The following is a 26224-nucleotide window of genomic DNA, read 5'->3' on the forward strand; positions in this document are numbered from 1 at the left end:
ATGAATCATATGTACTTCCTCTTATCAATTAATCTCATTTTCCTTTTACACACAAGTCTTTGCTACCTTGCTACAAATAGGACTCCAATTACTTTTATATACACAATAAATAAAAAAATAAAAAAATGTGCACTTCAAATCAACTCTTGATTTGAGATGTTGTAGAGAAAACCCAAAATAGCTTTCCAACCTTTAAGACCTAGTTGTTTTTTACTTTCAAATTACAAAATAATAATACTAGATTTTAGGCGAACAAAACACCGAGAAATAACGAAGGTCTTTTCTCTCCCATCTTTCGATTCGTCAAAGAGCAGGAACAGCTTCGGAGTTTTCTAAGAAGCGTGGATCTGCTCTGTTCTTGCTCGAAGATCGCCACGATAGCTAAACATGGCGTTCATACGCCATGGATTGAGCAGGGGGGTCTTTATTCTTTGTCTGCTTCGTCTGCTTTTTGCAGGGTTTTGCCCGATGCCTGCTACTGCTCTCTATGAAGATCAAGTTGGTGTCATAGACTGGTAAGATCGTTGTATTATCCTCCTTAGACCGAATGTTGTTTTTTCAGTTGAATTTCACGCAAACAAGAAATAAGTTTGCAGTTAGTGCATAACCCAATTATTCTATCTTAGGTAAACAAGTTTCTCACGGAAACATATGATCTGTGATGAGTATCTTATATTGGAAAATAATTGCACTCAATGTGTGGACGGTTGGTGTAAGAATTGCTATTTATCTTGACTAAGAGTGCCCCATTTTCGTAGATCGTGGGGGCCCTAATACATATCAACCGCAGCAATGTTTTTCAGATTCGCCAGGCCTAATTTGGACTGGGACTCTAGGCCCGGTTAGAAAAAAAATAGGCAGAAGTTCAAAAAATAAACTAGTCAAAACTCAACCAGACATGCGGTAAATTGACCACAATTACCAAAATTAGACCTCTACGCTGCAAATCATAATTTTCTGTTTTGGGTGCTATAAACAGAATTTAATTGTTGAATTGATATCAAGGAATAAATTTTTAGCTTTAAGGTCTTTCTCTTGTCACTTTGTTTTCACGTATTTTTTAATTCAGCAACGAGTTTGTTCAGTGAGCAAGTCGGAGGACTGTCTACGGCTCACTTGGTTCACGAGTTGCAAGTTTCCACGTGCAAATACTTTCTTAATTCCTAGCTTGTGAATCTCCGGTGGCGTAGTATAGAACTGATTTTGAGTCGAGCTTTATGTTATCTTGTGAAAACGTAAGTATGTTTGCTGGCCAACTCAGGGTTCCATTGAGATTCTATATTCAGCTGGTCCATATTTTCTGATTGTGGCGCTCTTGAAAAAAGGTACATTTTTCTTGAAGAATATACTCTTCTGCTAGTGTTTAGTCAACATACTTCTTTGAAGAGGAAAACTCAAACACAACTTAAATGGAAAAGAACCCACAGGGATTCAGTTCTAATAGAGAGTTGAATCAGTTACCAGCGATCCAGTCCTTTCTTCTGAGATTCGGAAAGGGATTACATTTATTCTACCAGAATTGAATCAGTCATCAAGAATATGGCCAAAGTTTTTTCAATTGGGTATTGATTTGGATGAATTTTTTTCTAGTGGAATTGCTATAACCCTTGTAAAAAGTAAAGCAATTATTTAGCATTAATAGCTGGGCAATATTTATTCTCCTTTCGCATCTGTTTGTTATTCCTTGTGTAATTGATTAAGAGTTAGGGAAAAAATTAGTTACGTATGGTTGAGGTCAGTATTGCTGCAGTGTTTTTTTTTTCCTGATAACGTGCTGTTCATGAAAGGGTTAATTGTCTAACTAGTGGATTTTTTGAGTTTTCACTAGCCTAGATATCTCTGCTTGCCCTAGTGTTGCACCTGTTATGCTGTAGCAGTAAGAATTGGGAATGTCTACAGCTATTTACATGGATAAAGAGCTTCGTTTTGCCAATGAAAGTTTTGAAATGTGTGTTATTATTTTGCTGTATATACAGAATAATAGGATGCTAAACCGAACACAATCTGAATAACAGTATAAGCTGGTATTTGAGAACCGCCATTAGTAAGGACTTCAGACCTTTTCAACAGATTGTTCGTTACATTGAACTGTACCAAGACTGATATATTTGAAAACTGTGTTGGTATTTTTTTTTTGAATCCTTTGTCTTTAGGGCAACCATATAAACATCTTGGAACTTGACTCAAACTATGTATAATTAAAATCCATAGATAAGAAAAAAAACTTCCTAGGGTTTGATATGAGGATCACTGTAGTTACTAAGCTAATACTTGCATAGTTGGTGCTTGCTTTGGAGTTGATTTTAATCATTCTTTCTCCTTCAGTGCAGTCCGAATTTGTTGAAACGTGGATATCAAATATGCTAAACTTAAATTTTAAACATATATTTGTATGTAAACTGTGTTCATCATTTATACAATTTTACTGATCATGTTTGCACACTCAGGACCTTGATGTATTCATTATATCATATTTGTACATTAGGACTTTGATGTGTTCATTGTACATAAACTTTTATAGACCTTATTTGCATGCACAAATTTATTCATCATACTACACTTATTAACCAAATATTCAAACCGCTGATGAATTTACCCCAATGCTCTAAAAGACTGAATGTTTTCCCAAACATTAAAATATATATTTACTCCCATTTCTGGGTTTCAATTCATTGCAGTGTCTTTATCAAAAATTCAATTTGGCCTTCTAAATGATCCAGTTTGTCCGTCCCAAAAAATATTTGAATCTTCAAAATGTTTTTGAAACATGTTGCAGAAATAGGAAATGTTGTAGGGACACCATTTCATTCTTGAAATGGCTGGTGATATCTTTTGATTATCTCAGGAATGACCAAACATTCCTAAAGTCGGGATGAATTTTTATAAGGTTGAAATAAAAACCGTTCATAACATTAAGAAAAAACTGTTAAATATATCATGAAAACATTATAGCAGAATTATGACATGACAACATTAAAATGGAAGTATAACATCATGGCGTTATAAGAACAACACCAACAAGAAATATATCATGACAACATAACAGCAGTCAAATTAATCATGAGAATAATGTGATTCACCCCAAATCTTACAGTGTATATTGAATCATGCAATCATTATTATAATCATAAATATGAAGGTAGGTCACCCTAGGAGTCATTGTTAAGTAGCCAAGTTGACCCTGGTGGTAGCAAAGTCTACATAGAGGAGCTAGTGGCTATTTATTATCATTATGTTGAACATTGTATTTTTTATTGCAGAATATTGGAGGTGGCCCTCCCCCCTTTAAAGTGGAATACAAGGTTGCCTCCTTACACTGGTATACTGTTATCATGCATTTGCAATGTATTTCCTATCATATACTTCTATAGTTCAAGTTTTTTCGTTACTAGTGGTATTATAGTTTGATCTTGGCATTGTGAAGGGAAGAACTTTTTATTTATTTTTAGTGAAACTTGGGGATGCACACCTGACCCAAAACCCAATAGCACTGGGTGTAGGGACATCCCCAGGATGGGTACTTGGAGTTCCCGAGTACCCCTGCTGCCGCCTAAATGTCGCTGCTCCTCAAGTGCACCACATGGGTGCTTGGGGATGTCAGGGATATTTGGGTACTTGAGTGCTTCATCCACTTTGTTAAGAGGAACCTCCTTACCTCTAAGAGAGAGGAGAAGCTAGTTTCAGTACATAGTGTCTTGCGTATTGTAGATCGCAAGACACACGTGTACAAAGAGAGTTCAACAACACGATGGGATGTAAAGCCAAAGGATCCATCTCAAATTGATGAGGATGAGATTGCAGCAAAAACAAATGTAGGGTTGGTTTGTGTTCCTTTGTCGGAACTTGAGTGTGAAGAATCTAGTAGTTCCAATGATGAGCACTTTGGCTTGGGGGATGATTAGAGGCTAATCATCACTACATTTTTTCATTTTGACATGATTTTGTACTCATTTTGATATTGATCATGATTCATATCATGCATGATACTATTATTTGTAATCATCTTTATCATATAATTGATATTTGATAGAACTAATATAAATCCTATTTGTTGATAATTTGGATTTCTATTTGGACTTTGATTTTTTAATGTCACTATTGTGTATGTACTATGTTACTATGTTGAACGTTCAATAGTTTTTGTTCATTTTACAATTTTACTATGTGCAAGCTTTTCAATGTGGCATGTTATACTGAAACATCATTTCGTAACTAGGACTTCATTTTCTATATGTATAGCATGCAACACCAGAACAAATGCATGATGTGGTAAATATATGAAGCATACATAACACTTCGGCAAACAAAACATTGTGATGTTGAAGGTGGATATAAGTTACCTGCTAGTGAAGAAAAGTGGATTATCCAACTATTGGATATCGTCTTGAGCAAAAATTCACTTGGTGACAAACTTTAAATTAGTAACATACATAAAGTTTTGGTCTGATCTTGTTTAGCCGATAGGCTATATGTGGGAACTTTGTTCCCGTAAAATTACTTTTTTGGTCGGCAAATTGTCAGCCTTTGATCGGAAAACTATCAACCCATGCTGTTAATTATTTTCTGACCAATTTTATCTCACTCCAACTTTAACTCTTGTTTTTTTCCTATTTATTTAATTTAATTAGCTATTATCTGCACTGTTAACTCTTGTTTAATTCTTATTTATTTATTTATCTCCATTTTTAATTCTTGTATTTAATTTATAAATTAATTTATCTATACTTTTAACTCTCTTTTTTTCTATTTATTTAGAAAATTAATTAGTTGTTATCTCCACTTTTAACTCATGTTTTTCTTTCTTTTTATTTAATTTTGATTTTTTAAATTGATTGAAGTTTTAGTTTTTAAATTATTTAAATTATCAAAGGGCCCTTGGTCTATTGGTGAAGTTGAAAGGCTCACAAAGAGCCCACCAGGGATCAAGTCTTGCTGAGTGCAAGGCCCCCAACATCTAAAAGGGATGAGGTCAGGATCGTGCCTCGGGCGAATTTGGTGGAATGGATACCCCTCAGTCCTTGGTTCTTAACCAAAGAGACTAGGCGAAAAAGCTGAATCTCCATATTAAAAAAAACTTATTTTAATTAGTTTAGTTTTTTTTACTTTAAATATTAATTTTTAGTTTAGCCATTAGAATATTTGTGGGAGGAGTTCCTATTTTTTTACTATATTTTTAAATATTTCTCATATTAAATTTTTAAGATATTTTTCCATAGCAAATTAAATTGTAATATTGTTATCAGGGTTTAACTATGTAATTTTTGAGTCAAACTCATTGACTCATGTTTAATGAGTAATTATATACAAGAATCCATCTCTCGTGATAATAAATAGAACACTTAGTAGTCATTGGATCTTGGTGATGCCACAGAGGTGATGCACCGGGACTTCCCTTAGTTTAGTTTTTAGTTTTTATAATTATTTTAGTTTATATTTTTTGGTCCACTTTATATGTGTTATTTTTTTCATATTATTTTCTTATTAGTTTTTCATAATAGATTTTTATGGTAATATTTTTTAGATGATAATTTATTAGTATACAATAAATTAAATTAAATAAATATTATTTATTTGATTTATTACAAAATTTAATTTAATTTTAGTTAAAGTAAACACCTATCGGCTCATCGTTGCAAGCATAAAAGCTTGCGACTGCTAGTATTAGCCATTTCTGGTACACTATCTGTCATGATATTAAGTCTTGAAAGTGTTTATTGTTTCTGTTTTTTTTTGACGGTGTCCCTTTTTTGAGAAGATAGAAGGGTATGATTTCTCTGAATGAGGTTATCATATAGAGAATGAAACATCACCATTTCTCCACATAAGCTGACTGAGTTGGAAAATAAAATAAGGAGCAGTTCAAAATTCACCAATCATAACCAGAGAAGTTAAAATAATACCATTTTAACTGTGTTTGGATGCAGCTTTAGAAGTGGTGAATAAGGAGATTGTTCATTTGATCCTAGTTGGAGATAGATGCTGAATTTAATTTCAGTTTAGTCATCTAGTATGTCTGATGGGACAAATTCTTGGTGCTGCAGGTTGGGAGGTAAAAATAATAACCTAGTTAAATATAAATGTAGTACAAATTTCTTAGAATATCTGATTATATTCTTGTAAAAAGATTGTAAGCTACACAATATCAAATAGAAATACCTTCAAATTATCGTTTTAGTTGATTGATGAAGTTCGATGAATAATGTTTACCCTTTTGAGTTAGGGTTACATTACAGTTTCCAATTCTCTCCCAAATTTGCTCCGATGTCTACAAATCAGTGAGTTTCTTGGAATTTTTTTATGAAGTGAATTCTAGGCCTTGGTAAAATACAGAAGAAATTTTAAATTAATTAAATTTTTTTTTCCGTCACTTGTTGCAAAACTATTTTGTTTTACCATGGTGCATATAAGTTGCCCTGTATCCACTGGCCTTCCACAAGTGGTCAAAGTAATACTTTCACTCTTAGGACTCATGATAAAGACAAATCAATTTGTAGCCACACCTAGGGAAGAAGAAACCAACAAGATGAAGGTGGATATTGAACAATTTATGAAGTGGTAGATACTAGATGTATCAAGCATACATAACACTTTGCAATTAATATTTGCGCGACATTGAAGGTGGATATAAGTTATCTGCAAGCGAAGTAAAGTGGATTATCCAACTTATGGATATCTTTTTGAACAAATTTTATAAAATTCATTCAGTGGCAAACCATAAATCAGTATTATCTGCGAGCGAAGTAAAGTGGATTATCCAACTTACGGATATCTTTTTGAGCAAATTTTATAAAATTCATTCAGTGACAAACCATAAATCAGTAACATACAGAAAGTTTTCATTTGATCTCGCGTTGGCCATTTCTGGTATACTTTCTATCATAATAGTAAGTCATTTAAAGTGTCTTTTTATTTCTGTTTCCTTTTTGATGGTGGCCCTTTTTGAGAAGATAGAGGGGTATGATTGCTCTGATTGAGGTTATCACATAGAGAAAGAAACATTGCCATTTCTCGACACAAGATGCCCAAGTTGGGAAATAAAATAAGTAGCACTTAAAAATTGAGCAATCATAGAAGTCAAAATAATACTATTGTAACTATGTTTGGACTGCAGCTTGAGAAGTGGCGTACAAGGAAATCGTTCATTTGATCCTAGCTGGAGATAGATGCTAATTTTAATTTCAGTTTTGTCATCTTGTATGTCTGATGGACAAATTTGGTTGTTGCAGGTTGGGAGGGAAAAATATCAACCAAGTTAAACCTAGCTAAATATAAACAGAGTACAAATGTTTTAAATATATGATTATATTTTTGTAAAAGGACTGTGAACTACTCAATATCAAATAGAAATACCTCCAAATTATTGTTTCGGTTGATTGATGAAGTTTGACTTTGATCAGCAATGCTTACCCTTTTGAAATTTTAGTAAGTGTTACAAAATGAAGAATATTGTAAGTTTTTGAAAAATGCTTGTAACGAATAAAAGTGTTTAGCTCCTTTAGTTTCTAAATATATCTAAGCTATATAAAGTTTATAGAAAACATGATGTTTGCAAACATTTGTTAAATATAAGAATGTCTAACAATGAAATAAAATCCTGCAAATATTTGTCTTATGTTAATTTCTACATACCTTCTTATACATCTCTTCAAAGGAGCTGACAAGCCTTACATTTTTTTAATTTACTTATATTTGATTGTTTAAGATAATCTACCCATGTTACTTTCCTCCTCTCTCAGCAATATGATTTGTGTTGCAGGCATCAGCAGCACATAGGCAAAGTAAAAGATGCAGTTTTCCACACTCAGCAATCAGGGAGGAAGCGTGTCATTGTGTCTACTGAGGAAAATGTAGTTGCATCACTTAATTTGCGGAGAGGCGAGATATGTATGTGTACTTTTCAGCTTACATTACTATATTATACCATCCTTATGGTTTTAAGCTAGTATTGAGTTTTATACCTGTTTTCTTTTTCATTTTTTTCTTCCCGAGTTAAGTAAATTGGTAGGTTCTGATTATATCACAATTTCAAAATGATCTCAGACTACACGTCACACTTACATAGGGAATTAATGTAAGATGAATATTTTATCTATTTCCAATTTAGAATCTAGCACTTTGTAATCTCATCTGATATCAATCTCTATGTTGCAATCTGTACAGTTTGGAGACGTGTACTGGCAGAATCGGATATTGTAGATCACATTGACATTGCTCTTGGAAAATGTAATTTCTTTACTATCACTTTCAGAATTAATTGCACAGATCTATTTATGCTGTTGTTTCCCTTGATCTATGTATGCTGTTGTTGCACTTGATCTATATATGCTGTGTGTTGTTTGTGGCATTCAAATATTAATTTTTGCATAGAGACACATCATGGGCAAGATGACATCCTTGACGTCTTGGGGACCTGGGGACTTGCAGGGGATGTCCTTGTGAAACCACCCAAGAAAGGGACATCCAATGTTATTCAAGTTTAGTGGATTTCCGAGGTCCCTTGGCTGGCCTCCAGACGTCCCAACATCCTCTTGCCATCCTTAGGACTTCAACACATCCTCCATGACAAACACATAAAAACTGAATAAAAAGTTCCGAAACAGAGAAACCCCTGAGATGGTGTCCCAGCAAGATTCCAATCTCCCCTAAACTTTAAAACAAATGCTGTTGTTTTGCATTCCCCAGAAAAGGAGTAAAGAGAGAAAAAGAAGAGCAGCAGCTTAAGAGATATCAATTAAATGATAACTTGAGTTTTTGAGCTTGTTGCTCAATTTGGTATTTACCTATCTAACATGTACGAAACATCATTTCTTTTTTTTGGCATCTCCAATATAAATCACGTTCCATGCTCCATGTTATGTCTATTAAATGGGTAATGGAATGACTGGATTGTTAATATACTTACTTTTTAGAATCTCTGCTTCTTTTGGTTGTTTATGTCATTTAGAGGTTTTATTGATTTATTATATTTAAAAATAGAAATGTTAATCCTGTATATTATTTTAATAGCGATCCCTAAATCTGCAAAAAGGTTTTCCATCCCTGAACCCTGTCACCAAAGTCTGGAAAGAAATCCATCGCACCCCTCACCAAAACTTGAGAAACAATGAATAATAAATGATCTTTTAAGATTGATTTTTTTCTTCTATTTTTAACACCTGTCTAGATTTTTATCTATTATGAAGCTCTCCATCAACACACATCGGCTTTCAGGTCCTGAACCCACTTCCAGCACTTAATCTACCCCATTAATTTAAAGAGTAAGACAAGGAGCTTTTCTGAGATATTATATTGTTTTACAATCTGAAGTTGTTTCTGTTGACTCCTGACACTTCCGCATGTTGCATTGGAATTTTTTTTATAACAAATAGAAATGTTAGCAACAGAGTAAGATGTTTCAACCATTAAATTTACAATCATTACAGTCTGTAAAATGTTGGCAATATTTTCCTGGGAATCATCCCTTACATAACTACCTGCCAACCGTGCAAAACACCTTCAAACACTTTCTCTAACCCCAATGGCTATTTAATCAGTCTAAGACATTCAATATAGTTGCGACATAATAAGGACATGTGTGACAGAAGCATACAATGCAAAATAATGCCTGTATCTTATATTCATTTACTAGCTTTTACAATGCCTTGGTTAAAATAAGCTGTGATGACACGTATCATCCACTTTAACACTTGCAAAAATATTGTTTGTGTAGACACCTCATATCCACTTTCATTTCTCTATATCAATTTCCACTATTAAATTAAATAGCTTGTTATTTAATTAATCTGACTAGCCATCCCCCAGTCTAACTACTCTTCTCCATTGATTAATCAATTCAACAAACATAACCATCAACCACACTTACCCATCTTCACATCCCTAATTATAATCAATTAAAATCACTTTTAATTTAAAATTAGTCCAAAACTCTAGTAATTTATCAATTTAATCATGATTATCTCATTGATTAGGCTAATCAATTATCTTTCAATATTTTCTTTTACTTTAAAGCTCTACTCATTCTGCTAAAGATTGGAAGACTTTGTCCTTTGATCTCCACCATCCACTTCAAAATCAAGGAGCATATCTGGACCCTTCATCTTCACGACTCTCTAGAACACTTGTCTCCACTCCATGCTCACTTGTGCAAGTAAGCAACTTGGAGGAATCTTGACCCTCCATGAGATCTCTTTATTTCACTCTCCACTTTCTCTTCAGTCCATTCCTGCTTGCTCTCGTCCCCTTTCATCTTGCATTAAGAAAACCTTATTCATTGATCAAGCATCTTCCACCTTTTCTTGCCACTTTTGAAGAGGCTAGGATGCACGTCCACGCAGACCAATCCTAGCCCATGATTTCATTCCTCAATTTGTATCTTCAGTGTCCAACTTTCTAAGCTTATTTAAGAAGGCTTACCTAAAGAACATAGGGATCCAACATAGAGTACGTACATGTCAAATTTAGTATCATGATAGCTAAGAGTACCCACATCTCAATCCTTCATCATTATAAGGTCCAATGGAGGTTTACTGTATTGTTTAATCGCATTTTGCATTGTTATCCATTTCCATATTGCTCTAACTCGAATATGTAAGTATTTGTTGTGGTTTGTCATTATTATTCACTTCAACATTTTTAGTAAATGGTGAACACAAAACTACTGCTTGAGGAAATCAACAGTTTCATGACCATGGATTTTCAGCATATTTTTACCATTTAAACTCCTGCTGTAAGGCATCCTTCAGATGCTTTGTTTCAGCTGAAGTATGCCTCTGGCTCTATATGAATCAAGACTTGTTGTCAACAAAATACATCAAACATAGACAAATTCCTTTTTCTATTCTCTAAGATAGATGCATGACTGAATTGTCAACTTTAACCTCTTGATCATGCAACTATGATCCATTTTTTGGACCACACCTCCCTACCAAGTAGATTTCTGTTCCCCAAAAGTTGAGGCACTTGACATGTATGGAAGTTTGTTTCCTACATCTTCTTTGGGATACCACTTGGCTTTGCTCACTGATTGCCCTTTTAACTTCACTACCCATGTTTCTCGCTCTCCTCTCCTTGACCTTGCCATCTTGTCCAGAATCACTTAATAACTAACAAGTTCTTTTAATCCAACATGTGCTTGAACAATCAAAGATTATCAACACGATAAAACAAAATAAATCTTTATATAGGTAGACAAGTCTAACCAAAAACCATTCTTTCTTACTGGTTCAAAAATTTGAAATGGACCATGTCTTATAAGTTTCAGCTTCTTTTCTGGTCTTTGAAGCCCCTCTTTGCCCAAGAGAATCCAAACATGATTGCTAACCTGAAACTTGTTTCCCTTTTGCAGATTCTTTCACCAATTATATTTAACTTGATCTCTCTTTGGTTTCTCCTGCACTCAGACATGGATTTGTGAAACTATCTATGACATTCAGCCTTGTGGACCTTTGAATCCACTTGCATGTATGACAAATAAACATATTTCCATTTTGCAATTGTCTTTCACATTTCAAAATGACTTTGAAACCCTTGAGGCATGAGCCTCACACATGAACAAGAATCTCCTCTTGTTGGATATGATAAGTTCATTTGTATAAGAGTCCATTTTGTGAAAAAATTCTAGATTTGGCCCAAAATAGGCCACTCTGTGTCAAAATGCAACACACAATGCAAATTTTGTACCCTAGGGTTTGAAGAAAATTGAACTTTATCAGTCTTAGCTAAACATACAGATGGAGTGCTTTAACTTGCATACACAAGAAACTAGAACTACGGTAACTGCAAACAATGAAAACTGAAATCAGTTTAAGTCTGCAATTCTAGTAATTTTCTTCTTTTTCAGAAAATTGGAGAGTACAAATGAACAATACTGAGGTAAAATGATCTGTTAAATAAGGCATTCACAAAAGGTCTGAAATATCTGAAACTAGGATATTGTTTGGAATCTGATTTGGGTTTTCTATTTTTGACATGTTATCGCTTCATTTCATTGCACAATAGAAACATGCAAACATTATAGATTTCCAAGGAGTAAGCGATTTCAAAGACAAATCTATTGGAAAAGATTCTGATCTAAAACATGCAGTTTGTTACATCAAATATACTGTTCTTATAGTGCTAGAACATGTTACAAAATTCAAGAAGAGTTGGCAGATTAACGGATTTCCAGATGATTGATTGATAAACAGAGGAACAAATGTGTTCCTTATAAAGAATTACAAGGACATTGTTTCTAAAAGAAACAACGTAGACTGAAGACGGAATTAGAAACAAAACTAGAGACAGGATAGGAAACATTCCTATCTGGACTGAAGAAAAAAGAGATGGGATAGGAAACGTTCCTATCTAGACTGAAAGACGGACTATAGACAAGTAGTTGACTATTATAGAAAGTATAAGATATTATTTTAATACCCGCCCTTAATGGTCAACATACGGATGTTGGAACATTCTATGATAACTAAGACCCTCCCTAGATCTACAGAATGCTGAAACCAAGAAGCTTTGCCAGAAGAGTGCTATGACTCAAAATAAGTTGCAATTACAAAACTTCGTTTTTGTGGAAAAAACGGTAAAACCCAAAACCTCACGCAACCTTGCGTATTATAGACAACTTGAAATGATTTTTGAGGGGAAAATCAACAAACCCAGAATCTCACACAACCTTGCGTATTACAGACAACTTGAAATGATTTTTGAAGAGAAAATCAACAAACCCAGAATCTCACACAACCTTGCGTATTACAGACAACTTGAAATGATTTTTGAGGAGAAAATCAACAAACCCAAAATCTCATGCAACCTTGCGTACTACAGACAACTTGAAATGATTTTTGAGGAGAAAATCAACAAACCCAGAATCTCACGCAACCTTGCGTACTACAGACAACTTGAAATGATTTTTGAGGAGAAAATCAACAAACCCAGAATCTCACACAACCTTGCGTATTACAGACAACTTGAAATGATTTTTGAGGAGAAAATCAACAAACCCAGAATCTCACGCAACCTTGCGTATTACAGACAACTTGAAATGATTTTTGAGGACAAAATCAACAAACCCATAAAAAACAGAAACAGATTCAGAAGGCGAAAAATGCAGCTTCGCCTTGATCAGGACCCGGAGAAGTCGGACGCTGCCTAACACCCAGAACAAGTTGATCGGTGTTTCGATATTCGAAGATTGCGATGATGCGCTGCTTCCAGGTTCCATAATTGCGACCATTGAATTTGGAATTATGCTCGAGCAAAATATTTGTCAAAGATGCCATGGCACATTTTTCAATGAAAAATTGTGAAAATCTGTGAAGGCACGTTCTTCGAGGCAAAAATACGAAAGACCCAGAAGAATCAAAGAATGACCCAGAAGAGAGCTCGAAAAACCTAAAAGGAATCTGCTATCGTTTTTTGGATCCGCTGGCTCGAAAATCGAGGCACCCAAAAAAAACGGATGACAACCCAGTTGAGCTCTCGAAAAACCCACCAAGAATCTGCAAATAAATTTTTTTTTCAACCCCAAAAATTAGGGTTTCGAAAAAAAACGGCCCTGGCTGAAAAAAGCTTGAAAAAACTTCAGATTTCTTGATAAAAATGGCAGATATTTTTCAAGGATCGATGTGCATGGACAAATGGGGCTAGAGTGTGCTGAACAAACACCAAAAAACGGTGTGAGTTTGCAGAGCCGAATGCAAAAAAATCTTCCCACGATTTTTAGAAAAGAGACCTAGCTGAATTTCGGAAAATTTGAGCAAATAATTTCAAATGAAATTATAAATTTTTCAAAAAGTTCAAGAACTAGGCTCTGATACCATGTTACAAGATTCAAGAAGAGTTGGCAGATTAACGGATTTCCGGATGATTGATTGATAAACAGAGGAACAAATGTGTTCCTTATAAAGAATTACAAGGACATTGTTTCTAAAAGAAACAACATAGACTGAAGACGGAATTAGAAACAAAACTAGAGACAGGATAGGAAACATTCCTATCTGGACTGAAGAAAAAAGAGACGGGATAGGAAACGTTCCTATCTAGACTGAAAGACAGACTATAGACAAGTAGTTGACTATTATAGAAAGTATAAGATATTATCTTAATAGAACATGCATAAAATTAACATGCAAAATACCCACATGATTCCAGTCCAATATTATCAAAGCTTTTGCGAGATATGATCATTTGTAGCACATGGAAGAGCATTGACTGACATGCAAGAACAGTGACCAATGCACAAACGGAGCTGCTGTTGTAGACGTTCACCAATACTAGCATGCAAGGGGAAGTCAATATCAACCAGACCCACAAATAATTGCTACAATATGTGGTACAATCACTGACCAAAAGGAGAAGTTGTAACTACACAATCACCCATGAATAGGGCAAACATCAATGAAAATCTGCCCTCACAATGGTGCCATGGATATCTCCAAGTCATGGCCAAGAATGGGATAGCCATCCACAACATTGAACAATGCGAAGCACCTGTGAATCTAGTGTTAATCTGCCAAGAGGGCTGATCTGCGTTCTTGTCTAAAGCAACAAACCATCCGGCATTTCCATCCTAAGGTTTTAATTGGACCTTCAAGCTCACAGAGAAAACACTTAAAATAAAAATAATCTCCCGAATGCCTCCACAATTCCCTCTTTAATCCTTTTATATTAACCTTTTCCCTATTTTGAGAGATAATTTATTTAATTTTGTTTATTTCATTTTCCCTCCAAAAAGCAACTTTATTTTATAACTTAAAGTTGACATTATAATATTGTCTCTTTATTAATGTAAATGGCTTTAATAATACTTTTTTTTAATCTAAGTCGCTTTTAATGAAATTAATAAAAATAAAGTCATATTTTAATATTTAATTTATTTGGACAAATTTAAAATAATTAATTTAAATTTATTTAACCAAATCTGTGGACATCACAGTCTTTCCTTCCCAAAGATTGCTTGCTTGTCCTAAATGCTAAGGTGGTGCAGATTTCCGTTGGGCGTGTAATCAGGGCTGGGACCTACCCACGATCAGGCAGCCACATGTCCACAAGGGGGTTGGCCTGCAATGTCACTCTGGTGGGATGTATACCCCACACTTAACACTGGTGGTTGCCATTCACGGTTTCACCATTAGTCTGGGCTTTTGGTGTAGTGGTTGCTTTGCTTAGTATTAGAGCTGATGTCTCATGGTCAAGCCTTGCGGAGTGTGGTGGGCTGTGATGTCCCAGCTTAAATACTGCTGTGGTGCTGATTCCCACTGGGAATGTACCTAGGACTGGGACCCACCCACAACAAGGCAGCCCCATGTCAACGAGGGGGCTGATCTGTGCTGGCACTCTGGTGGGATGGAAACTCCATCCTTAAATGCCGGCGGGCACCATTTCCCATCAGTTCAGGCTTTTGGCGTAGTGGTTGCCTTCGACTCACTAGCTTTGCTTGTGGGTTGTCATATAATGAATTGATTCTATGTGGGTTGTAATGGGCAAGAAGTTTAACTTTCGTCTAATCTAAAGTGTCAGTAAGTGTGGATATTATATTTTATGCAACTCCCAAGACTTGAGGCTTAGTAGCATTGCTTGTGGGTTGTCATATGATGGATTGATTTTTATATAGGCTGTGATGGGCTACAAATTCAACTTTTGTCTGATCTGAAGTGTTATTGTGGATATTATGTTTTATAAAACCCTGAATGCGAATTTTGTTACTACATAAATTTTGTAGAACTGAACAAAAAAATAAAAGAAATTAATTTTGCAAATAATGTTGCCATCCAACAGTATGTTTGATTTGGAGGGATTTCTTGTTTGTGGTTCAACTTCAAATACCTTTAATTTGACCCCTACTTGTTTTGGACTGCAGATGTCATTACACTATCTAGTTCAGGAAGTATTTTAAGAGCATGGAACCTTCCGGATGGCCAGATGATCTGGGAATCATTTTTGGAAGGTTCAGGTTCTTCTAAGAGCCTGTTATCTGTACCTGTAAGAACAAATTTCTCATAGTAATGAATGCAATAATTGCTTCCTTAGTGGACCTTATTCTTGTAAGGTAACATATTTTATCTTCTCTCGGTATTGATCAATCTGTTACCATGACAGATGGATGCTAAATTGGACAAGTACAACCCAATTCTTGTTTATAGTAGAGGGGGGTTGAATGCTGTGTCAAGCATGGATGGGGACCTTATTTGGAGAAGAGAATTTTCTGCTGAAAGGTTGGTATTGAGGGATCAGTAGTGCTTTTTCCCTAAACTATGTAGATGTAGAAACAAGATTCTTAATAACAATATCTGATGAATATTTTCTCATCCTAAACATTTTAATTGTTCTCATATCATTTTAATTCATAGGACATTGTATGTAACAATTTTTTGCTTTTAGTATCCTTCTATCATTTATGTTTAGTTTCACAAGAATAAAGATAATTTAATATTTATTTATTTAAACAACTTAATGCTAACTGATTATGTCGTGTGGCAGCGAGGGCGAAACTGAAGTCAGCATTCAAAGTATTATTTACTCTCCTGATAGAGAAAGTCTCTATGTAGTAGGATTTATTGGGAAATCAGCTGTTGCTTCCTGGATGGTAAATCCGTTGAATGGGCAAATCATGAATCATGAAGTAGCAACCTTTCCCAGAGAACTATCAATAGATAACTTAATTGTGACAAAGAATACGTTGGTTCTACTAGATTCTACAAGGTCAACTATTGTTACTAGTAACATTGCAAAGGGAGAGTTGGCACTGCATCAGACAGCTATTGCTACTATTTTTGAAGATTTTTCATTCGACGCACAACTCCTTCAATTAAAGTTTGTAGATGCTTTTGCATTGAGAGTGAAATCACATACTTTACTGATAAAAATTGGAAATTCTTGTAGTGAGCTGCATTTACTTGAGAAACTTAGTGAGCCGGCTGTTATTAGTGATGGTCTATCTTTATCACCAGGGCAGCAAGCTTTTGCAGTAATTGACCATCTAGAAAATAACAAGGTTTCTCTTACTGTTCTATTTGATAGTGGTGAAAAAAGTGAAGTCTTTAGGGAAACTATAGTTCAAGATTCCCAAAGAGGGCTTATTAAAAAGGTTTTTGTAAATACTTATGTGCGTACAGACAAGTCTTATGGGTTTAGGGCCTTAGTAGTTGCAGAAGACCATTCTCTTGCTTTATTGCAACAGGGTGAGGTTGTCTGGAGCAGAGAGGATGGATTAGCGTCTATCATAGATACAACTACTGCAGAACTACCTCTAGAGAGAGATGGTGTCTCAGTTGCTGAAGTGGAGCACAACTTGTTTAAGTGGTTGAAGGTAAGATAAAAATAATAAACTTTCCTTTCTTTTCTACTTAATCAGTATCCCAACTTGTTTTCAGATGCTATACTGACACATTCTTTGTTGCTGTTTTATTAAAGGGCCATTTGCTCAAATTGAAGGCAACGCTGATGCTTGCAAATGTTGATGATGTAGCTATCATACAAGAAATGAGATTGAACAACGCAGAGAAATCAAAATTGACCAGGGATCATAATGGATTTCGGAAGTTATTAATAGTACTAACAAAAGCAGGAAAACTTTTGGCCCTTCACAGTGGAGATGGTCACATTGTATGGTCACTCTTGCTGCCTGCATTCCGAAAGTCGGATGAATGTCAAGCTCCTTCTGTGGTGAAAATTTTTCCATGGCAGGTCCCTCATCAGCATGCTTTAGATGAGAACCCTGTGGTTCTAATAGTTGGGAAATGTGGTGTAGGATCTAATGCTTTGGGAATTCTATCATTTGTGGATTCTCACACTGGGAAAGAACTGGAGTCATATAAGCTATCCTATTCCATATCTCAAGTAATTCCTCTGCCAATGACAGACTCAACTGAGCGACGGCTACACCTTTTGGTTGATAATAATGCAAGGGTGCACTTGTTTCCGAGAACTTCTGAAGCACTATCCATTTTTCTTAAGCAGAAGTCAGATATCTATGTATATTTTATTGATGTGAAAAAAGGGTCAATTCGTGGCTATGGTATTGATGACCACGACATGCAAGACAAGGAATTTAAGAATTATTGCTTTAAAACTAGAGAACTGTGGTCTATATTATTCCCCCATGATTCTGAAAAAATTCTGGCCACTGCAACTAAGAAGTTAGATGAGGTTATTCTTATTTCATACTTCAACCATCATTTGAAATTTTGAAGAGCATGTAGAATGTGACTTTTTTTCTTGCTTGGTGTGTTTGATCGTGCTAGAGGCCACTCTATATATTTCCATCTAAGCACTGTCTGCTTGGCAGGTGGTTCATACACAAGCGAAGGTGCTAACTGATCAGGAGGTATTGTACAAACATGTCAGCAAGAATACCCTGTTTGTTGCTACTGTTGCACCTAAAGCAGCTGGTTCTGTTGGGTCAGTCACACCAGAGGAGGCTTGGTTGGTGGCCTATCTAATAGATACAGTCACTGGACGAGTACTGTACCGAGTCAATCATCAAGGAATGCAGGGACCTGTTCATGCGGTAAGTAGAATTGAAGAATTAATTCAGAAGATTCTGTTTCATATTTATAATTTTTTAATGACAAAAGCATCTGCAGAATATTTCTTTTGCTTTTGTTCTATTTTTACAATTGCACAAATAATATCTGCAAGTTTAGTGACCTGTTATCAAGGCTGGCAACTTTAAACTTTTTTTCTATGTTTGAAGGTGTTCAGTGAAAATTGGGTCATCTACCACTATTTTAATCTCAAGGCCCATCGATATGAAATGTCTGTCATCGAAATATATGATCAATCTCGTGCGGTATGATTTTGATGCTTATTATATCTTATCTAGATTTTTTGAAGTAGTAAGAGTTTTCTCCTGGTTTATGTTGATCTCCAATTTCTGGCTTGTTATAGCACGCTAGACTGGTAGTTTGAGGTGGTATCTACAATTATTTCAGGTAGTAAAAGTATATCTGATATTGATGTGCTGATTTCTTTTTACAGAACACTAAAAATGTCATCGACCTTATGCTTGGGCACCATAGCCTTACTGCCCCAGTATCTTCATATTCCTATGTTGATGTTGAGGTGAAATTACAAAGTTATTTTTTCAGCCAATCAGTGAAAACAGTAGCAGTGACATCAACTGCGAAGGGTATAACACCTAAGCAAGTTCTTATCGGAACAATCAGTGATCAGGTCATGTTTTTTTCTTCGTATTGACCTTGATATGTTTGTTTTGATTCCTAGCTTATGTTTATTTTAGTACTTGTTTACTGGGAATTCATTCTGAATATCAATTTTTGATGAGTTTGCAGGTTTTGGCACTTGACAAGCGTTTCTTTGATCCTCGCCGTTCTTTAAATCCTACACCTGCAGAGAGGGAAGATGGTATTTTACCTCTTGCTGATGCAATTCCATTTTTCCCTCAGGTGGTACCTGATTCCTTTAATGTGATTGTTATTCTCTCTCCATATGCTCATTCCAAAAATATATTTTCTGGTTTTATTCTAGCTTAATATTGCACATTGTAGATTTGGTTTTTTCCTTCTGTTCTTAGCTAGAGTTTCATCCAGCTTATAATTTATTTACTTAAACATACAGTCTATATCAATCATTAATTTATCTGCATCTTAGCCAGAATTTCTGGGCTTGGTCTTTTATTGACATTTAATGTATTTTTCAGTCATATATTTCACATTCACTTCAAGTGGAAGGTTTGCGAGGCATCATGACCATTCCTGCTAGCCTCGAGTCTACAAGTTTAGTTTTTGTATATGGGGTTGATCTCTTCTACACAAGGACAGCGCCTTCTCGTACATATGATTCTCTGACAGAAGATTTTAATTATGCTCTTCTTCTCATAACCATTCTCGCCCTTGTGGTAGCAATTGGTGTAACATGGATGTTAGCTGAACAGAAAGAGCTAAAAGAGAAGTGGAGGTGAGAGAAAAAAAGGAATTTGAGATGGCATCAATGTGTCTCTCGGTGCAGTTTTGTTTGTGATAACTTGTAACAATTGTTGTTAAGAATCTCAACATGGGAAAGTAGATCAAATCATGCATTTAGCAAAACTAAAACTTGAATCTTTCCATTTTGAAAATTTTGACGTTGGGCTTCTCTCTACCATTAATCGGCAGTTTTCATAGCCAATGTTATTTATGTCACAGGAATTGCAAAAGAATGAGTTTAGAGGCAGAGTTATTATGACTCCGAGCTCATATTATTTGGTTTTTTAGTTGTAAATTAAAGCGATCCAAATAACTAAGTTTCTGCACTGGTAATATTCCAAATTAATGTCAACCTTGAATTCTTTTGAAGGCTGTGAAATGCTATGCCTTCTTGTGAGTGCTGATTATCTAAATAATCATAGTAAAATACTGAAAATTTTCATTGAACTATGTGAATTCTATACACTCTGCAGTGAACGTTATTCAGTGTCAGAAAAAACAAAATTAAGAAATTTGTATATATGTGGTTATTGACATGTTTCTGTGAGGCACGAAACATCAATTTTATGAAGGTATTAGATTGATTGATTACCAATTCAGTGATCATCACGGGCTGTCATGGTTACCATGACTTTGATCTTGAAGACTGCATGACAAATATACATTTACTTAGTTTGAAAAATTAGCTTTTAGTAGTCAACATGCCATTTGCATATCCTCATCAAATTTCAATATGAGGATTGTACACTTGTCCATGACGACACACAAGTGGTGTGTAAAATATGTGTCTTCCAGTCATCAACCATTGAACCAAAGGAAGTCATTATAATTACTTGTATAGTAATACTTGTCAACTTTCTGGTGTAACGTGTCACAAATATGGGCTCTCCTTCAAGGAAACTAAGATCTCGTACCCTTTATTTTGCATTAAGGGTCAGACATGGATAGTGGATTGTGTCAGTTTGGTTACATTTAAACAGATTCGGATGGTGTACTATGCTGTGAAACCAAATGTGAATTGTTCATCTCAGTAGGAGACATCACATTAGCTCCTTGGAATTACATCTATAAATGGAACGAGCTATATAGATAAAATGATGATGCCTAGAGGTGGCTTTGATAGCTAGCAATTTAAGAAATGCTTGTGATAGTGATGCTAATATGTGAACTTGACATAACGCCACACTACACTGATTTTCCATACATATCCAATGATATAGTAGCCTGGTAGATACAAATGATTTAGCCGATTGAAAAATATAATGGGAGAATAATCAGGACTCAAAACTGAAATCTAAGCTATGGAAGAGAGTCACGAAATTAAGAATGCTTTTCCACTTGAATTCATGTGTGAATTGACGTAGTAAGAACACAGTTTATGTTAAAATTAATGCCTCTCTCTACATGGAAATTATAAAAACTACAGCTGTTGAAAGTGAATTGGGATGTGGGTGGGGCAATTTTGTTTTGGAAGCCCTGGTATGGTTGTCCACAATTGGAAGTGGCAATAGCTTAATTCTATTTTTATGCCTTAGCCAAAACCAAAAAATAATCTGAGACAAAACCTGCTATTGCATTTATCCCATTATCTTGCTCGCTTAAACTACTCACTGCATTTCAGATCAACTTCCTACACTCACACTTGTTGTGATTTGACGTGTTCTTCCTATCTATAGAACATTTGGGAATGGTTCTTCATGCAGAATGGTGCTCCAATTGAGTAATAATGAGAGGAGACCATTTTTGCATGTTAAAGCATTCCCATAAAGGAGACCAACAGATAAGGTGAAATTATTAGAGGAAAAAACCGAAATGTTACCTGCGTGTAAAAGAGCTGCATGCAATGACAACTGCCTTGTGAAATCCATAAGTGCTATTTGTGATGGTTCAGTCACCAACTACATGTGGCAATTTTGCCATGAAATCTCATTGCTGAATTCTTGGTTGAGCTGATGGTAATTTATTCTTAGCCTTATTGATACGAGTCAGCTAGATTGCTCGTTGTTTAGCAAGACGACATATTTGGATCTAGATAATGTCTTGAATAAGAGAATCACTTTCAACTCAGCAGGGAATAAATTCTTACAACTACCATTGTCACTCATAATGACATACATTAGTTACTCGATGGGTGGCTAAACTATACTATAGAGGAGGAATTCAATTCTGGAGCAGTCAACGAGCTTTCTTAAACCTCCAACAACATGGCTATTTGTTTCTCGTGCACAACACTGCAAGTTACTAATTGAAACCCACTTTAATTGCCTTTTCAGTTGACATGGAAACCATTTTCCACATCAAATCAAAGTGTGAATTGCTATTACGATTCAATTGTGTAGTTTTGAGTTAAATTCATTGAACTACGTTTCATTATCTCATGAGAATGAATGGAATACTTTGCACTTATTCATCCAGATGATGCTCATAGAGGTGCAACATTGGGCCTTCCAAAGAACTCACCTATGAGTGTGCTACTCAAACTCAAGTGCACTTAACTATAAAGTAGGAGATATTTTCCACGAGACATTAAATTGTTCTATCACTATTACAATTTAGTTTTGTAGTTTTTTAATCAAACTCATTGACCCATATTTTATGAGTGGTGGTTCACAAAAATCTGTCTCCCATAGAAGTGAATGGAACATTTAGCACTCAAAGTACACCTTACCTATTAAAGTGTGATGTAGGATAAACAAATAATGTTGTAGTAGACAAACATTTTGAGAAACTTACATAAGTTACAAACATATACCATCATATTTTTCATGAATTGAATTTGATACATGAATTTGATATTTGGACCTTACACTCACCTTTTCATGAATAATTTTATGAACCTTTCAAGCACACTTATACTGACAACTGCCAAATAGTGGTTTGTCCTATCCTTTTCATTACCAAATGATCATTTGTAAAACAACGATTTTTTCTGTGATAGTTGCCCAATAATTTGATCCTAGTTGTAGTCTCCCTCGTCCCATTATTAGAGTCTAGACTTTTCCTTGAATTGATCCATTCAACACCTTTATTTTGATCCACCATTGTTAAAATGATCTTTTATGCAATTCAAAATTGTTTATATCCCCTTTTTCCAGATCGTCCTTATAAGTTGATTTGAAATGTGAAATGTTTTTTATTGCACACTAGGGTGTTGTATATTAAGACAAACCTTAAGTCGTTTTAAATATTTGGAATTTAACATGCATCTAAGACTTTGCATGAGAGGTTCCTTTACACATTGTACTACCATGAGAGTTTGTCGTCAACATTCTAAGGCCTGTTACACGATTGATTGAATTTTTTGGGTCTTTTTAAACCATTAAATTGAAATATAGCGGTTTGTACAGAGAATAATCCTACCATAGGAAGCTCCTCAAAGGTGTAAGCCAATGTTTATAGATTCCTTAATGCAAGTCGAAATGCCCAAAGAGAATTTGTTTACGAGTGTAGAAGAATCATAGTCGAGAGGTTTACATATGTGAGTCAATTTTAAATCAATATGCTCAATTGTTGCAATAAAAAAACATGTTTATCTCAAGGCTATCATCTAATGAGTTTTATTTTTTAGTACACGAACAAAACAATCAACAACATCCATCACAATAAAGAACAATATCAACTAAGAGCTAAATACTTTTATTTTATTTGCTTACATTTTGCGCATTTATTATTTATAATCCCACTTTTTATTCTAGGGAATTTACATATTATTATTGCATTAATTACTTGTTTTCCTTGGGACATATGCAAATGAGTGGTTTTATTAATGTTTAATTTCGGTGGAGGCCACCTTCTTGAATCCTCTAGAGTGTGTACTAGTGTTTGATTTTTTTTAAAATTCCTCTTTGAATCTAGAATATAACATGGATTCCTCTTTGTGGGTTGATGTCTATTTCTCTTTCTCATGTAGAATGGCATATGAAATGATTGTCATGTCACAATTTTCCAAGGGTTCCTCATTGGTACTTAGATGATTCTCACGAGTCATTTATTATCTAATGCTAACTAAAATATTCACTATCTTGTTCCCCACCATATGTATTTGATGTGTCTCATCAACATTGACATGGTGTTAGAACACATGTATTCTATGTGAAATTCTTTGTGCAACATGTTATGACATGCTACATGTTTATTCTCACCTCTCTAATTTCATATCCATTGTTTCATTCTTGTAGTGGGCACACCTTAGGGTCTACTCTAGAATTTTCTATACCATGATAGTTCATTGCTACTCTTGATGTTCCTCTCAATTTCCTTGATGCTTGTGATTTTTCTAATTCTAGTGATGCTTTTGTGGATCCATCTTGTCTTGTTATAGTTCACTCCCTAAGATTCACCTCTATACTCTTAATAGTTTATTGCTCCTTTTGAAATTTCCCACTTTCTTGATGTTTGTGATATTTTAGATTCTAAACTTACATAAGCTATTCTTCGCTCTATTGCTTTATCTTATCTTTTTGTTATAGTTCAATCCTTGTCACATTCACCTCAACACAACTCACATCTAATTCTTTGATCTATCTTTTAAACATAACTACCCTAGGATAGTTAGGGAACACATTTTTTTTTCTAACAGCCACATTTTAGCATCCAATGTTCCAATTATCTTCCTCCATGGGACAGACCCAAGTACAACTTATCACGACTTTCTTCTCGCCCTTATCTCTTGCCTGGGGTACGAAGCGACCATATAGTTTACCTAACATCGGCCACTCCAGATCAATGAAACCCCATAATGCTCCTCTTCACTAGCAACACTTCTCCCACAACACTCAGTGACAGAATAGAGCCCCCGGTTGCCCCCGTCCATCTCATTCACTGTTGTCCTTCTTCCCTTCAAGGAAGGATCCCTAATCCTATTTGAGGTGACTTGTTCTCTCTTCTTCTTTTCTAGGTTTGTGCTTGCTATTTTATCGGCACCGTGTGGTGTTCTGTCTAGTGCTAACTTATTGGTTGTAAGCTTCCAGTCTCATAGACCCGCATTGTGGTCTCTCGTTGGACATTAATATATTTATCTTATCTTATTTTATCTTTATGGTTTGATGTATATTTCTCTTTCTCATGATGAAAACATATTGCTGGTTTCCTCTACATCCGATTTTCAAAATTGTTGGGTCTAAGTTTTCCACCAAAATATGACTCAGCTTTAATTTTTAATAAATAATTAAAGTTATTTTCCAGAGCAGTTTTCATTAGTTAAAAATTTCTCACATTCACACCTTCAAAAAGGGTCTATTTTGTAGAAAATTGTGAAAATGTCAATAAGTTATATGCCTCATTACTCAAAATGTCAAATTTTCTAACTTATAGGATTTGAAATGCTCAAAATATGAGTAATCATAATTTTAAAAGGTGAAAAATACTCGAAATAAGTGCATTCAAAATTAAATTGGTTTAAAATGTTAAAAAAATCAGGCAACAAAACTTGTAAGATTGTGATAGACATAACTTTAAAGGTTTTAAGGACTCAAAATGTGAAAAAACATAATACGTAGAAAATGGGTGAACACAAATGAAAGTAACTGTGAATGCTTAAAAATGAACATTTTAACTATTAATTAATGATGCTTAAGATTTGAACAATTCTAACTCATTTCAAGAAGCTGGTAACTAGTTTGTGGTGACTTTGAAGAAAATGGCACAGTTGATGGGCACACAGATTTGTGCCTCATCAACAACCATAATGGAGACGAGATGACCTTTCAGTTTTTTAAAACTTGGAGAAGTTAAGGAAATTCATTCAGATTGAGACTCTATATTGCAAGAATTATTGCATACACTGTATACCAGCACACAAGAATGTAGAATGTTATGCATGATTGTAGTCCCTTTGAGGATAGTGTTCTTTCTTGTTGGAGAGGATAGTACAAAGAAATATTTCTTCATGGATATTTTAAAGAGACTTTAGAACCTTTCAAACAAACATGATAGCAGGTGCAAATATAGATTCCATAACCTCTGCTAAGATCCTCTTAGATCGCGTCCCGATGGGAAATAGAAGAGGCTATTGAAATTCATCATTGGCAGGAGGATTTTATTATAGATCGTTCTGGGAATTCTTTGCATGTATACATGCAACATGGTGAAGACATTTACTAAGGCATTCGAATTACCCCGTCCCTAGATGCGATACGTACAAGGCAAGACATGTATTCATGAAGAGGGCATATGAAATGTTTATTATAATGCTTGACCCTGTGTTATCTCATTGATGGTGAAGGTTGCAAAACTTGTAGAAAAATAGATTTGTTGAAATTCCTTTTAAAAGAAAACTTTGAGTTAATGCATTGAACAACTATTAAACAAAC

At 34.9% G+C, this 26224-nt stretch overlaps 1 protein-coding gene across 1 annotated transcript; it reads left to right on the top strand.

Annotated features, from left to right (window-relative positions):
- Positions 1 to 194: 194 nt before the first annotated feature.
- LOC149551601 (uncharacterized) lies at positions 195 to 20292 on the top strand. Its single transcript, XM_089787113.1, has 12 exons — positions 195 to 515; positions 7757 to 7884; positions 8161 to 8223; positions 15848 to 15969; positions 16087 to 16202; positions 16468 to 17296; positions 17401 to 18135; positions 18275 to 18496; positions 18683 to 18778; positions 18967 to 19161; positions 19281 to 19394; positions 19649 to 20292. The coding sequence occupies exons 1-12, from the start codon at positions 388 to 390 to the stop codon at positions 19907 to 19909; spliced, it is 3009 nt and encodes a 1002-aa protein (XP_089643239.1). The 5' UTR covers positions 195 to 387; the 3' UTR covers positions 19910 to 20292.
- Positions 20293 to 26224: the final 5932 nt, after the last annotated feature.

The sequence above is a fragment of the Cupressus sempervirens genome, chromosome 6, assembly GCF_028749045.1.
Source record: "Cupressus sempervirens isolate cs-2001-9-10 chromosome 6, ASM2874904v1, whole genome shotgun sequence".
In the NCBI taxonomy this organism is placed as follows: Eukaryota; Viridiplantae; Streptophyta; class Pinopsida; order Cupressales; family Cupressaceae; genus Cupressus; species Cupressus sempervirens.